The 16,339-nt window shown below is 41.1% G+C and overlaps 2 protein-coding genes across 2 annotated transcripts; both read right to left on the bottom strand.

The window, feature by feature from the left end:
- Nucleotides 1–1,955: 1,955 nt before the first annotated feature.
- Nucleotides 1,956–8,649, bottom strand: entpd4 (ectonucleoside triphosphate diphosphohydrolase 4; the record flags this gene model as incomplete). Its single annotated transcript, XM_051951131.1, is given in 16 exon segments — nt 1,956–3,179; nt 3,841–4,002; nt 4,103–4,188; nt 5,102–5,426; nt 5,505–5,568; nt 5,571–5,603; nt 5,606–5,687; nt 6,212–6,366; nt 6,536–6,595; nt 6,854–6,957; nt 7,079–7,212; nt 7,214–7,230; nt 8,147–8,297; nt 8,299–8,322; nt 8,324–8,354; nt 8,438–8,649. Coding segments are annotated over 16 exon segments (1,875 nt in total), but the record flags the coding sequence as incomplete, so codon positions are not given.
- A 3,742-nt stretch (nt 8,650–12,391) lies between these two features.
- On the bottom strand, nt 12,392–16,339 carry si:ch211-214j8.12 (uncharacterized protein LOC100000539 homolog). Its single transcript, XM_051951272.1, is given in 7 exon segments — nt 12,392–12,742; nt 12,745–12,795; nt 12,798–13,470; nt 13,473–13,691; nt 15,035–15,201; nt 15,354–15,649; nt 16,200–16,339. Coding segments are annotated over 6 exon segments (1,536 nt in total). The 5' UTR covers nt 15,607–15,649; nt 16,200–16,339; the 3' UTR covers nt 12,392–12,569.

The raw sequence follows: 16,339 nt of genomic DNA, 5'->3' as shown, positions 1-16,339 counted from the left end.
AAGACTTTAATGTTTAATGAAAGATATAGAAGGAAAGCAAGTCAGTTTGTGACCAAATGTAAGTCTTGTGCTTACAATTGCATTAATTAATAGTACTGCTTTCATTTTTTAAAAACCATCATAATAATAAGTTAGTGTTTTGAAACCTATTTACCTGCAAAAAAGATATATTTGAACATACTGTTCTGCACACATCATCCCTGCTTCCCATCATGTGAATGGTCATATGAAACAGCCTAGAGTGAAAACACAAGCCTCTTTATAAATGATCCACCACATCTACGCTTTAGTCGCAGCTCCTGAATAAAAAGTGTGTCATTGTTGTCACAGGTTCCATACAGTTCAGATAGTTTCAAGGAGCCTGTTTGAGATTAATCATTATAATGAGGCTAAATTAATGTGTACACATTTTTCTAATTGCATCTTTTATTCTTAATTATTTATAGTTTTTTTTTGGCTGTGTCTTCCTGTCTCTAGTTGCAAGCCCCAAGTTTGAATTTCACTTCAACATTCAACTGTATCTCGTTTTGTGTTCAGGATGTCACCTGATTCGACTGAGCACACCTACGATTCACAGGTTCCCTGTCAGTCCACTCACCTTTCAACACCACAGAGACAGACCTGAACGTTTATTTCTTCAGGTTTCTGTTTCTTCCCTTTGGTCAGAGTTTTTGATATGCAAATTATTTTATTCTATTTAAGCAACAAAAAAAAAAATGCAGTATTACTTATATGTACACAGGAACGTGTTTGGTTTTATCTATTAAACTATCCATTGCTACAGTACCCCCAGCCACTGGGTGAAACATAAGCTCTACACGAAGCTCACTGCAGTGGCACTGTGGGTGTGTTGGCCAAGCGTGATGACATATCAGTGACTCAGCATTATAGGAGCCTGACATCTTAAAGAGCCACTTGTTCAGGCATTGTTGTTACACATTATTCACATGCTCAGTGGGGGAACTGCAGTCAGAGCTGTAAGACTGACTGTTTAAACCCTGTACTGTCTGTGATCATCACTTTATTATACAGTTTCTGACACCATGTGTGAGGTGCAATTGTTAAAACTTTACTAATCTGCAGACAGTTTATGTCACACAAAGTTCTGTTCCTTGCAGCCAAAAGCTCTGGTTTAGTTTGAGATGTTTAATTTTTAATTTGGTCACCATCTTATCTGATGAATTCCATTTAAATGCCAGAACTAGTTAGTGCAGTGATTTCCATGGTGAAGATCAGAGAGCTAAAAAAGCCACAGCAAAAACATAACTGTGCACAAATCTTAATTATCATGTCAGTTTCTGTCAAAAGACTCAGCTGCAAAAGTGATTTACAGACTGGCAACAACTTGTATTTAGTCTAAAGGTTTACAACAGGAGAGGCAAATACAGGATTTATTATAACATTTTGAAATATACAGACTGGGCATGAATATATCTTCCAATCCAGGTAGTCAACGCAACAGTGAGTTGTTTTATTTTACTGAAGCTGCAATGAGAGAAGACTGCAAATGCCACCTGATGGGGACTGCAGTCTGTGTGTCTATCAAGTTTTATCACTTCCTTCTCACTGCACACCGCATGGCTGTCTTTGAATATTGTTTTGACTGAAGTAATGCACTGGTCACTCTATAATGTTATGGATACACAGAGCCTCACTGAAGACATTCATTCATCTAAATTCTGTTTTTTTCCCCCACAGTTGATGACCGTCAGATAATATGCAGTTAAATTTTACATTTGTCCTATTTGTTTCACAGTAGCTTCACCACAGGTAAAATCTCTAAGTGAAAAACCTGTGTTGCCATTAGTGGCTACTTGCAGATTATTTCAGTTGACAGATGAAGAAAGACATTTGTGTTCACATTTCACCACAACTACAAACTACAAATTCACTCAGCTGAAATACACAAACTGCTTTTTTAGTGTCATGCCCTCCTCATGAAATAAACAGACACATTTACAATAAAACTTTTATTACTGAATTGCAATGTCACATTTACTTTGCATTCATCTGTGAAAACATTAGACCAATGTCATATAAATAACAGGGCATGTGCTCTCATTGACAACCCCTCTCACAGCAGTGATATGACAGCTTCTGAAAATGAAGCCCAACATAAATACATGTAATGGTATCGCACATAACAGTCAGATGACCCAACATAAGAGTTTCGGCAGAGCCTTAAGAGATTGATAATGTAGAAAAATGGGCAGATGAGTTTTGAATAATCTCCCAACAGTGACAAGACATGTATTGCACTAGTATAGCTGTTAAAGACTACTTGTCTCGCAGTATAAATATGAGGCGGAAAGACGCACACACACATAAAAAAAAAAAAACCAGACCATTCCAGCTGAGACGTGCATCTCAACTGCATTGAAAAGTGCTCCTTCTACTAATTATAAATCATATTGCTTTTGAGGTTTCTGCAGAGTGCTTATTCCATCCCACAACTACAACAAAAAAAGATGTCTTCATGCAGATGTAAAAAGGCATAAAGAAAGGCAAGTACCCACATATAAATATAAAGTGAAATAAAATGCCACCATAGTATATTTGTCAATCTCCATAAAATTCATTATGTAGACCAAGTATTTATTTGAGTCTGGATTACCTAGAGAGAAATGTACCGCTGTGTTTGTCTTTTTAGAAATTAAATAGAAGACACTTGGAGGCAGCTGCCATTTGAATTTGACAAAGTGTGGCTGGCAACAACATGAGTTCTAAAAAAAAATACATCAAAAATAACCTAAACGCAGACATTGCCTCAGAAAGCCTGAAGACTCGTGCAAGATTTTTGTCGCTTTTCCAAATCTCAGTACTATCTTAACGAATAGTCGAGAGCAGCCTTTAAAGATCCAGAGAACTAGCAGATGGCAGAAAAGGAGTGAATATTGGCTTTGGAGAGTGACATACGCTGTTCAGACTTTATGTTCTACAAAGTTTAGAGGTTGATTGGGAGCGCTGGCGAGCCAAGGCCCTCCTCCAACCACGGTGCAGAGGAAGGGGTGCAGCGCTGAGCGGCGCGTCGATGGATACGGCGCAGTCGCAGTAAGTACAGCATGATAGACAAAAACACAATGAAGAAACAGGCCAGGAATAAGTAGTGGTTGTTGACAAAGGAGAAGCTGTGCCGCCAGTGAGAGTGCAGTCCTTTCAGACTTTCCTGCTGGATGTCCCTGAAAGAGGCCACAACAAAAACAACCCACAGCTATTAGATGAGCTTTAAACTGGAAGATATTATGTCCATAACAATGCAGGTGGGAATTGGTTCCTCATATTTAAAACCTAAGGAGGTTTGATTAGAATCTTAGGTTTTCCATTTCTGAGCTGTTATCTCAGCAGCATGTCATTAGGCACAAACCTGTCAAACTGCAGTCTTATTCCAGGTTAGTTGGATCAAGACCATCACTTTTTCCTGTATTTGTAGAGTCATTTATGTGGAAAGATTGTGAGCTTAAAAAAATACAGATTTTGCAGAGGAATTATTTAGTTTTTGTTGCTTAGTGTCATTGCTTTTATTCATGAATTATTTTATTGAGTTTTCACTGGACAGGTTGAGCCCAGTGAGATCCCTCAGCCTTTATTTACTTCCTGCCACTGTCTATTCACATTAATGCCACGGCTGTTACCAGAAAATGCTAAATACAGATCCTTTTGTGTATGTGTTGCTACTAAAAACAGCTGTGTAGATAAAGCAATCATTCTCTCACTTGCATGAAATTGTTTAACTAGATGAGATTTCAGAAGATTATCATTATCATCATTAAGTGCACTACTCAAGGCTTGATTAGTAAACTGACTAAGAAAGGGGCACCTGAAAGAGCAAATCCATCTTACCTTAAAGGTAGAAACCGTGTTCTAAAAAGAATAGCTCCAAGAGTCCACTGGACCTCCTTATCGTAGACCAGTAGGGCAGTTTTCAGGTTTTTATAATTGGTTGGAAAAGAGAAACCTGAGTGCAAAACTTCATACATCCATGCCGATTTAAAACACTGGTACCTGCAGACATTAAAACAAAGACACTGGTAAACATTCTTGTAGCAGACATGTGGTTAGTTGACGCTCAAGAACAGTTTGATAATAATCATGTATAACTTACTTCAGTCTGTGCAGATCTGCATGAGAGGCATACAATCCAGAGTCAAAGCGTTCCCTCAGAGTATTCCACTGGGTGGCACAGTAACCCTACAAATGTGTAACAAAGACATGAGGAACGTTTCCAGCAATAAGACATTTATAAACAGTTTAAAAACCTCTCTGTTGCTCCCAGTAATTACCCTATTTAACCTACTGTAGCATGATACTAACAAAGACCAATAATAGACAATTTTTACAAATTTGAAATGGAATTACAGAATATTAGAACTATTCCTAATAGAGGATCAGCCAATATTTTTTTCAGGGCTCAAACCAGTTTTTAAATCAAACAGACAACCCATGTCTGGAACTGATGTAAATTTGCAGTAAAAATTGAAATCTTGGCATCAAAACTTCATTGAGATGCCTTTGTTGATTTATATGTTACATATTTGTGATTAAAGAGGATTCTTCAAAGTTTATCCTTCGGTGCTCATAGGCTGTTAATGTTGGCATTTAACCTGTCAGACAATACAGTGGAGACTACAGATAAAGAGAAGTGGCAGCATCCGAGCCAAAGTAGCACTTTGGAAAAAAAAAAAATCAATAATCAGTTAAAAAATAATCTAACAATACCAATTACAAGAAAAATGCTGAATGTTGGTTCCAATAATTGAACAGACAGATGACTGGTCAGCTCCTAATTCCTGGTCCATCCTAGAACACACACCATACATTCTTTTGACTTCAATGCAAGTAAACTAACAATCCTAAAACGGCATGAACATTACCGGCATGGTTTTAAAATTTTGATTTGAAATTATTTGTGGAACATTTTTACAAAGAAAACGTGTCCTGTCCAAAGAAAACTAAAAGTAGGCCATTGTGGTGTGTTTTACAGAGGCATCTTAACTGCACTATAGAACTGGTCTTCTAACAGAAATACCATTTCACTCCAGGAAACTTTCTGAAAGATGCATGAAATAAGAAGAACTTCTAAAGGATGGGATGCTGCATTTACCTTGGCAGCCTGGGCGTATTTGGAGGCATTATAATCTCCACCCATGCGCAGCACATCCTCGGTGCAGTAGTAGAACTCAGAGAAGCCATAAAACTGACTGTTGGTGTAGTCAATGTTTGGCTGGTAGATACCGCTGAGGGAGGTTTGGGTCTCATTGGTGCGGTTGAGGAATGGCTGCAGAATTTGTCTACAGTGGTCAAAGTCTCCTGTGCCTCGCAGATAGAGCTTCTGTGTCGACTGACCAATCTCATCCTGCAGGTCAGTGGGGAGACAAGGATCCAGGAGAGGAGACTCTGCAGTCTCCCCTACATGCTGACCTAAGAGCCTTAACAAATCAAGAATACCGTTTAAATACTGTGTAGCGACTGCTCAGGACATGCACAAAGTAAAGGTTTGATCAAACAGTGCTCCGTGGATCTTACTTGTTCGAGTGGCAGTATTTCTGATGAGGCTCTCCTCGTATCTTGGCGTGCTGCATTTCCACCAAAACCCAGGAAGGTGACACGTAAACACGATAAACATGCTCTGTGCGATGAGCGTCACACCCTAAGTTGAACTCTGCCAGTAAGTTCTTGGCAACTTCCTCCTACAGGACAAACAGATACCAGCTTTAGAACCTCATTATATAGCCATGATTTATCACTGCTTAAGGCCATATAAGAGGGGACTAATATTGCTAAGTCCAGTCTAATGTATCTCAAAGAAGCAGAACGTCTCTAACAGGATGACAGTTTTGACTGAACATCATTATGGTGTAAAGAAAAAACAATAAGAGTAAAAAGGACAAACAGCGTATGCGATCCAGCTACAGAAGTAAAATTACAACAACACAAACACAAATTCTACACATGGACAACTTCCATTGCATCTGATGGACTCTACATAAATGACTTCATGTTCATAGTCCTAAATCCTGCTATAGAGTCATGCAGCAGGCTTACAGTATGCCTTCAATAGTGATGAATGGAGAGCAGATCATCTCCACGGACAAAAATGGTTCATAGGGGTTTAACCGGGGAATGACAGAGGTTGGAAGGAGGGAGAAGAACAAAGGGTGAGTGACAAAAAACCAAAGACAGCACGAAAACAGAATTGGTTGTGGATAATAACCTGCTGTGGAGAAGCAAAGCTTACAGTTTTGGGCACTTCGTATGCAATCTGTGTGGAGACGCCGCCCATGTCCAGGACACCAGCGGTCCTTTTCCTCATGAGCGCCTCCTGCTGATCGCTGCCTGGAACATGTACCTCCACTACAGCCTCCCCATCTTTTATCAAACACAGCGGAGAAGTCAGAGAGTCAGGCATCGTGTCATTACTGTGCTACTTGCATTCTCCATGAGTCTAAGTTTACTACTGTGACACTTTAGCTGCTTGATGGCAAAACAACCTTTTTAAATAGAACATAACTATATTCGTATCTGCTTGGGTCCTTACCATTGTGCACATGATTAAACCTTCCAAGGACAAAGTTTATTCCAATCCATGCGTAGACACCTAAAACCAATACAATTCTAAAAGTTATTATTTGAACTTTTTATCAGCATCGACAAAGCTACACCGCTGGAAAATTAAACAGTAGGTCCATAATACTGAAGAGAACCCTACATTTCACTAATTTAGGTATGCAATGGGCAGGAAATCTTGCAATGCTCACAGAGAGATGATTGAATATGAAAATGATTTCTGAAGTCATGAATGTACGTAAGACAGGAAGTGCTTCTAGTCCACAACACTCATTTTCCATGTATTCACCTTCTTGTTTTCCAGAGATCACTTCCACATGGGAATCAGAGAAGAGGAAGTTGAAGTGGACTGGGATATCTGTGCGCAGATCCTCAAGAAGAGCTTCCTGCTGACTGAGATTAAACAGAAATGTCACGTTTTCCATTTTCAGTGCTGTTTAAAACCTGAGGTCTAAATATTTCTGGTAGCCACAATTACAGAATACGAGAATGTTCTCATGAGGCCCAACTTTACCTCTCAGGAAGGATTCTCATTCCAGCTGTGCACAGGATATACAAGGGTGTTTCTTGGTGTTTATTTTTGGGAATGTGTTGGGCTGCAAAGCTGAGCAGTGGGTAAATATAATCACTGGCTTTCTCTGGTGTTTTTCGCCAATTCAGAGATACCTACAAGGGCAAAATAAAAGAAAAACTTTACAGCAAGCATACAGTACAATCAGGCAGCTTTTAATGTTTTGTGGTAGATTAAGACATTAAATCTCGTAAATTCAGCATACAGTACAAACTGTTGCATCCTCTCCTTTAACCCCCCGAAGCACAAAAAACCACCAGCGGGTTTGGAAAAACAGAGAGACATCAGATTTGTAACTTTTCAAAAGTCCTTTAACTCATCTGTGATGGGCTGGTGGGGAAAACAAACCAAATCTAAGCTGTATGATACTTTACTAAATCATTATACTCTATAGGTTCCTTGTTAACACACGTGAGCACTTGGAGAAGTGTTGTAATGCTGATTCCAGATTTTTTCATTTTGAATAAAGCAAGTATAAAGAGAAATTCAACTTTCATTTATTTGTTTAAAAAAAAAATTACTATGGCATTACAACTTTGTCATAATGCACAAAAGACATTTTTGAGTTCTCTTGACTTGTAGTAATGGCAATACAAGAAAAATGCAGTAAAAAAAAAACATTCTGTAGTACATAATGGTCTGACTGCACCTCAGTTATCGTTCTGCCACAAGGGGAAAATACTCTGGCTTATTTGTATTTCTCTAAACCAATCATAGTCATTTTGGGCAGGACGAAGTAAGGATCTGTGTTCCCTTAAAATAATGACATGTGGACTTGTTTCGGTAGGACATCTTCACTGGCAATAAAATGGATAAATCAAATTCCTCACCACAACTTAAATTTTCATTGTTGGTAGGTTGCTGCCAAAAGACAGTTGTTGTTTTTTCCCCCATAGTGGAGCACGTTTTGGAAAGCGGTGACACAAGAGACTTGTAAAAATGTGACAAGAGTGAAATACGCCCAGAAACTGGAAACAATAAGGAATGAGAGCCAAACACTGAGCGTCGTACCTGGCTTGATCTTCATGACCACTGGCTTGCGGTGTTGATCTCGCATTTGCCGGATGTCCAGCAGTTCATGGGGGTTACCATTTGTGCCGGGGCAGCAGTACACAAACACCCTGGAGCCACTGCTGCCACAGTCCACGACCAGGCCGTAGTTTCAGGTTGGGGTTGCTTGTATCTGTTTGCATCCACATCAGTAACCCTTGCTAAGTGCCTTTTGAAACAACAAAGAAATACTCATGTTTAAAATACACTCCCTGTGTTCTTAGGACATCTGCACTTGGACAACAGCTGTACCTATGGAAGTGATTTTCCTTTGTGATCCAGCTGGCATGCCCCTTTCCAGCGACCAGCAGGCAGGTAGAGCAGCCCCAATGAGGCAGAAGACCAGGCCGATGAAGAAGCAGCTGCCTTATGGAGGGTATGAGGAGCCGGGGAAGAACCTGGGACGACAGGCTGAAATGCCATGAGGCTGGGAAAAGGCACGAAAAAGCTGATCCTGTCAGCAATTAAAAAGGGAGAGCGTCAGCGAAGCATGCCTAAAATGTCACATAAAATGAAAGGTATGTGAATGAGCGGCATTCCCACAGAGGCATCAAACCAACCTTCCCATGGTGCAGATTGTATTGTTCGTTTACTTTTTACGACAAATCAAGCGGGCGGAGGGAAGCTTGCTCCACGGCTCCATCCTGGTTTCCTCACTTGTCTTCATGATCTTTTGAAGGGGAAATATCGTTTATTTTAAAGGTTGTTCTGTTAGCATTTGGGAACTCTGAGCTCTTGTTGTCATAAAGCCTGATGTTACACAAGTGCTCTGACAAGTGAACGCAACATGTTCTAGCTTCAATGAGATATACATGCTAATATACAATGTCAACGTATTTAAAATGTACACACACATTAGCGAAATTATAATAAATAAATGTGGTTGAGGAATACAGCAGATTGTAGCTAACATTACTAACGTGTTCAGGTGTCTGAGCAGAGTAACTGTTGTGTAGGCTTGACTGCAGGAGCTAAAAACACCAATTTAACGTATTTTTACAATTCGTCATTTTCTCACCGTATGACACACGCTATAGTGTTTAACTGGTTTAGTACTTACTAATAAATAAGTGAGAATCCCGCCCGTTGAGGAGAAGTTGACATTTCTGAGCAGCCAGATGCTAACCGCTGGCTAACTGACGCTACTTGGGCTTCAGTGCGTGACGTGTAGCAGAGTCTAAGGTGTGTTTGATTTTCACCTCCGTGTAGCCCGGGCAGCGGCCAACAAACGGGCAAACCCAACCCGCCCAACAGCCCTCTTCTTCCTTTACAATTAATACAAAGCTCGCAGCAAGGATTTAAGGCGCATTACCGCACCTACTCCTGGACCAAGGACATAATTTGGAAGCAAATCTATGAAATGACAGTTAATTAGGGTCCGAGCACCGACGGTGCCAAAGAACCCTATTGAAACCCTAAGGTTTCTTTTTCTTCTTCTTCACTCTTTTCCCGTTTTTTCAAACTCCACTTTGGTGGCCTAAACATACCCCAAAACGCGTCAAACTTTGCATGCAAATTTAGAACTGGTTGAAAATTTTTATATTTATGGAGTTGCGCACGGTGTGGCAAAACTAGAGTCCTTATATTAAGATGGTAATATAGTGGACTCTGGGCAAAACGGCTCCATAGCGCCCCCTGTGAAATTGAAAAAGTAGTCATTAGGTCAACTGGCCACGACGTTTCATCTACAGCCACAATATTTGGGGGCATATGCAGCACATCAGGACACACGAAAAGTCAATCGCTCCATATTGACACATGCTGGCTCCAAAATCATTACAGGTAAGATTTCAATTTAATTAAATAGTTTTTAAAATTTAATAACAGTAATAATCATAATAATAATAGTAAAAGAGCAAGCAAAAATGGTTGTCATTCATTCCCAGAACAGAATAGCGCAACCATAATGAGTGCAAGCAAAAGAACAAAGGACTGGTAAATGGAGGTCATTAATGGTTCATGTCCTCTGTGATTAGATGAAGAAAAAGATTTTTCTTAACATGACAAAAAAAAGCTATTTTATAGAATACAAGGATTTAAAAATACATTTTGAATCATATTTGGTCAAAGAATTCAATAAATCAAATTAACTTTTCATGTAATCTTGATAAAAAACTGCAAAGGAACTCACATTGCCTCAAGTACAATGTTCAGTAAAGTGCATCTATATTGATTGGACAAAGTATTGAACATGTGTTGCATGTGTAGTACAAAAAAAAATCTTTCAATCTCTGTTACAAAGATAACAAAGCAGTCAGAAGCCGTTATGTTCATGCAATTGACGCTGCTAAAAAGTGCATTTTATTTTTATCAGAGTAATTTAAAGCTGTGTTCTTCCCTTTTCTACACTGACTCCTGCATTGGAAGTTGGTCATATCTTCACTACACCCAGACAACTTGGACTTTTCTGAACGTCTTGCAGTTCGACCACTCAAGTTTACTGATTTGCCAGCAGTAGCTCACATCTACACGCTTCAGTCTCTTGCTCTGCTGCATTAAACCTTTCACAGTTCCATCATCACGTCGTTCGCAGCAGATCAACGTGCTGGCAGCCGTCCGAGTGGCATCGGAGGTGAAAGTGTGGAATCTGCAGAAGCATGCAGGTGAGACACATGCAGCACGTTCTGCAGTAACTACAGTTCAGTGGACATGGCAGGGAGACCAGCGAGAGCTTCTCCAGTAAAGGAGAACCAGCCAGGAGACACCTGAGCCCTTCTTCAGGGACATCCAGGACATGATGGGCTTCATTCGGCTGTGCTCATAGAGAAACTTTTGGAACACAAAGCAAATGAAGATTACTTTCACAGGCTTTTGCTGGTCATCTTCAAAACTGCTGTATTCATCAAATTATTCTGTGGCTACAATGTTACAAGGTTACACTAGTTTTCGCAAGTGAACCTGAAGCTGGATAGCCTAGCCGCGCCTGACCCAGGTCTGAAGATACAAGGGTCTAGGAACTCTTGACAGGGAGGGAGGCGGGCTAAAAGGTTGTCTTTCAAATCACTCTGCAGCAATTGGGTAGGTATACAACCAATCAGCGCAACAAATAGGCTGACGTAGTTCTAGAGCGCCGGAAATCAGAGGATGCGGTAGTTCGGTGAAGCCTTATTTATACAGTCAATGGGTGAAGCTCAAGTATATTACAGACATGTTAACAGGAAAGATTATTCATAGTCGGTGCTAATGGAGCTCAACGACTGTTGTCGTTTTTGTTGTTGACCCTGGCAGAGAATTAAATTCGTTTCGTGGGTTGTCTAGCGCGGCTAGGCTAGTTGTTTCGGTTGTTTCTGTCAGAATCGTCGCGCCTCTGTCGTCACTTAGTTACACCCGCCTTCTGACTCTACACTTCATGGTGATTCGTCGGCCAGTTTTAGGAGCATCCAACCTCGAGCCTTATGGAGGGTAACTAGACCACCCTGGCAGAGAATTAAATTCGCTGCCATGGGTTGTCTAGCGCAGCTAGGCTTGAAGCTGGATGCAGTAAAACAAAATATTTAAAACCAACTACAAATTATTAGATTATGTCATTTAATTCCTTAAGATGTAGTTGCAGTGCAAGAGATAAAACTAACATGCTTAAATCAGTTAATAAATTGGTAATTAGTAAGAGTTTTCTATGTTTGGATAATATGAAGATCATCATGCTTTTATTCTAAGCAGAGAATTTATTTCCATCATGTCTGGTTGTTCTTTTGATAAAGTGCCATCTTGATTTTGCAACAGTATATTGTACTTAAACATGTGTATGCTCCTGATTCCAGACACAAACTCAAATAGTTGGAAAGTGTGGACTATGTTCTAAGAAATATCCCCAATCAAAAGTGACCTGGCGTAGTGCCAGTTCATGTTGTTGTTTCCTCTAAACAGCATGTGTGTTAAAGTGCAGAAATTAATACTCTGACTTAAGTGTATGTGTGTGTATATATATATATATATATATATATATATATATATATATATATATATATATATATGTATATATATATATATATATATATATGTGTGTGTGTGTGTGTGTGTGTGTGTATACATAAAACACTTAGACCCGATTCAATCACTTTCAACTTCCTCAACAAGGTCAAAGGTCAGGGCTATCTCCACAATAATGTGCTATATTTGGCAGCTTTAGCATCAAGAAAAGTTACTTCTGTAAGGCAGATGCTGAATGTAGGATTGTTTCTATTTCCATTTTACTCTCCTGATCAATATTTGTATTAGGTCAATAGGAAACAACATTAGTTCCAAGCTAATTCCCATCAAAGCTTTGTCCAAGACAGGGCTATAATTTGTAACAGGAACAAATGACTCAGAAGGTCAGTGCTGCAGAATTCAAATGAGGGTGTGTAGCTCCTAGTGGACTAACCAGTGTAGCTCAACAGCAAGCTTACTTTAGTGTGAGAGAGCAGAGGTAAGGCAGCTGTGGAAGATCCTGATCATCCTGCTGATCCCCCTCAACGTCCTCCTCCTGTACCGTAGTAGGAGGCTCCGCAGAGATGAGTAGGTCTCTCAGTCGAGGACAGGCCCTGATGACCTCCAGTAGTGGGCTGTGGGGCTCGTTGTCACCCCCTCCAGAGTGAGAGAGACCAGGGAGGAGCCTGCAACCTGCAAGCAGGATGGAGATCCACCAGAGGACCTGGGAAATGTACTGAGAAGCTCTGCAGCTGCCCAGACCAGGTCTGCAGGCCTGTAGCTAACAGAGACCCCTGACTTCTTCCTCCAGCATCTTCATGATTGTCAGCATTCACAGATATGGAACAGATTCCTGGACATAGTTGGCCTAAATGGTCCAGGCAATGACAGGTTATGCCCTTGACTTCCTTCAGCCGCAGAATCAAGCCTGAATGTGTTTGGTTCTCAGAACAAGATGGCCCTTCATCTCTACTTGCATCTTCTTCACTCTCACTAGCATAGCCCTCCCAGGATAAGCACTCCTCCTCATCTTCATCCTCCTGCTCTCGATCTGCTGCTGCTCTTTCTCTCTTCTTCCTCCAACTATCCCCAGCCTGCTTCCTCTCCCTCCACACCTCCTCCAGCTTCCGAACTCCTTCCCTGTCAGTAAATTCATCTGCCTGGCTGAAGTCTCTACACTCGATGAGGAAGCAGGCCTGTCCAACGCCCTCCACAGCCAGCCTTTCTAGGCAGGGCAAGGAGAGAAGCAGGTAGGCTGCTGCCACCACCGAGTCTCCCTCCTTTTCCCCAAACCCAATATCCAGAGCCAGTAGACTGCAGAGGGGAGAGGAGGCAGGGTTGGAGAGAGACTTCCAGAAGGTGAGCGGGAAACACTACCTCCAAGAGGAAGCAGAGAGGCTGGGGAAAGCAAATGACAGTGGGATACATTTAGATGTCGCAACAGACGGCAGCAGTGAGCGACTGTCATGATTACGCATCTGTCACAAGGCAGGCCAGCCAGGGAGAGCGAGCGCAGAGCCGGCAGACTGTGGAGGGTCTCAGAAAGAACTTTAGAACGTAGATACTTGGCTCCAGACAGATCCAGACTCCACAGACCCTGAGACAAGACAAGACAAGACAAGACAAGACAAGACAAGACAAGACAAGAGCATGAAGCATAGCAAGATCAAGTACCGACAAGATCCAAATAAAGATATAGAAAGGAGAGAAAGACAATCACATCCTTAATTAATGTCTATACCTTGCCTACCTTCTGATGTAACAGTTACATCAAGGTAACAACCACACATCTAAGTTTTTGTTTTGGAAACCCTGTTTATTTAAAATATATAGCCTATGGCATCAGGTAAAACATCCTGAAATTGTAGCCTACATACATATCCATAGAATTCTAGATAATTAACACATATGCTTTTTCCACCAAGAAGAACCACGTGCTAGTTCAGTGTTAGTGCTTAGTTGGTTCAAACCTCGCACCTCCTAAGAACCTATTTGCTTTTCCATTGGCAAACGAGCCAAGTTAGAGCCACGTTATTGCGTGACCATAAAACGTCAGTATGTCACTGCATGTGTAGCCGTTCAACAACGTTCGCGCATCGCAACCATGCAAGTGTCATTCCTGCATTGCAAGACCTACATTGGGATCCAGAAACAAAAAAGCAAACTGTTAGTAGCTACCTGTCTTCATTGTAGTGGCAGGCAACAGCAACTACGTTTGAGAAGACAGGTAATTGTCAAAGATGTTTTGCTTCTTAACAGTGAACCTGTGAGCATTAGCTTGGCTACTTAGCTTCAACTATGTTTGCATCCATTAAATAGCAATTAAACAAACACAGTAAGTTGATGATAAAATCCATTTTTATTGAGGAGTTCATACTGCGCCGACCCAACTGCGGCCATCTCCTGCTGGATCTTTTCAAACACCGACTTGGCTCTAGAGGCACCCTCTAACTATGACTGAATTTGAAGACCGCAGTGCCAGGAAGCACTGGGTCTCCTCCTCAGACCACTGCTGCTTGGATTTGGCGTCCATTTCTTGCAGTTTTCAAAACACTAACACTAATTACTACTACTACTACTACTTGCTCGGCCGTTTAAAAATGGCTTTTCTGCGTGTTCACCATTGAAATTGTTGGTCACCATAACTCGGATGTACTCGGTTCTTAACTCTGGCCTGGCAAAGAGTTGGTGTTTGCTGAGTGCCAGTTTTTGAAGCCTGGAACCGGTGCTTAGTTGGTGGAAACACAAAGAACCGGTGCTAAGTCAAGCTCTGGCTCCGAACTAGCACTGGAACCAGCTTGTTGGAAAAGGGGCCACAGTAAGAGACAACAAAAAAAGGGATATCTTTACAAACATGCAAAGAAGCGTTTTAATTTTTAAAAGCTGGTATGAAAAATGAACAGTAGAGAGAGGGCAGAGGTTGGGGGGTTTCCAGCTAACCTGGCAACGTGCAGCAATGTGGCCACAGAGGGCTGAAGTGACCAAACCGGGACAGAGTTCCAGAGACAGACCTCGGAGCTGAGGGACCAGCAGGAGGTGGAGGGCCGCCAGGGACAACTGCTTTCTGGTGCACAGGAGGCGCGTCAGCTCCTCAACAAGGTCGCCCGCTAACAGGCAAAGAGGCATCGCAACAGGATTAGAAGTGATCAGTCACTCTTTAGCTCACTTAATCTTATATGAAAAGATATAAGGAAGATGTAAAAATCACAACTGAAAAAAATCTGTTGCTATCTACTGAGTTAAGCCCTCACAGACTCACGCAGTAAGTTGAAGGGTCCCATGATGTAGCTGAATGAAAAGTGATCCAAGTATTTGTCAGCATAGTCTTTCACCCACACATCCTTCATGTTGTCAGCAAGGCTGAGCAGACATAGACGAGTCAACGAGAGGACGGAGCCATCTTCATCCGTCCTCCAGCAGCTCCCCATCCAGTCTTTACTCTTCACCTTACCCCTCTGGCCGGGCCGAGCCTTTGTCCCACCATGTTCATCCAAAGCCCTGAACAGAGGCATCGCAGGGTTTCAGCTGGTTTGGCAGCTGCACTGGATGCTGGATCTGTGGGGCAACATGGAGAATATTCATAATACATTACACAGTTCTTACATGCTCCATATATTCTTTTACAAGTTGCATAATTTCTCAGGACTTTAAAAGTACATGAAAAGGTTTTTTTTGTTTTTGTTTTTGGATGAAATGGTCACAACTAAAAGTTCACAGCAACAACTGATAGGAGTGTCAAAAGCAGTCAAAGAACTACACTAATATAAAAAGTCACAGTTTCACATTATCATCACACTGTTCATAAGTAAACAGTTGATATTTAGTATTTGATCTTTACTATACTGCTTTTGTATTAGTGTGTAGTCAACTTGTTATATTCTAGTTACAGTAGATTAATAGATAAACCACTTAGAGAGAGATAGAGGTCAGGTTAGGTATTGTTCATAAATGAGATAAATAATAAAAGTAATAAAAGAATTTCTGTTACATTGACCCCCACATGCCAGATCTAATAATGTCTGATATCGTTTGGTGCATAGAAAGGAATAAACAGGGAAGTAAATAAAAGAAAACTGTGTATAAACATTGCTCTAACTTAACTTACGTGATTTTCAGCAGCACTTCCTTACTGCTGGCTTGTAGGATTTTGTGATCATTCATCCCTCAGCTTTATCTCTCAGGAATTTACCCCCTCAGCCTGTCAGCAGCAAATAGCTCAAAAAGCAGTCCGAAACTTCCTCTCAT

The sequence above is a fragment of the Acanthochromis polyacanthus genome, chromosome 7 (genome assembly GCF_021347895.1).
Source record: "Acanthochromis polyacanthus isolate Apoly-LR-REF ecotype Palm Island chromosome 7, KAUST_Apoly_ChrSc, whole genome shotgun sequence".
Taxonomy (NCBI): domain Eukaryota; kingdom Metazoa; phylum Chordata; class Actinopteri; family Pomacentridae; genus Acanthochromis; species Acanthochromis polyacanthus.
Note: the sequence above shows the minus strand (reverse complement) of the source record. Positions and strands in the feature narration are given on the sequence as shown.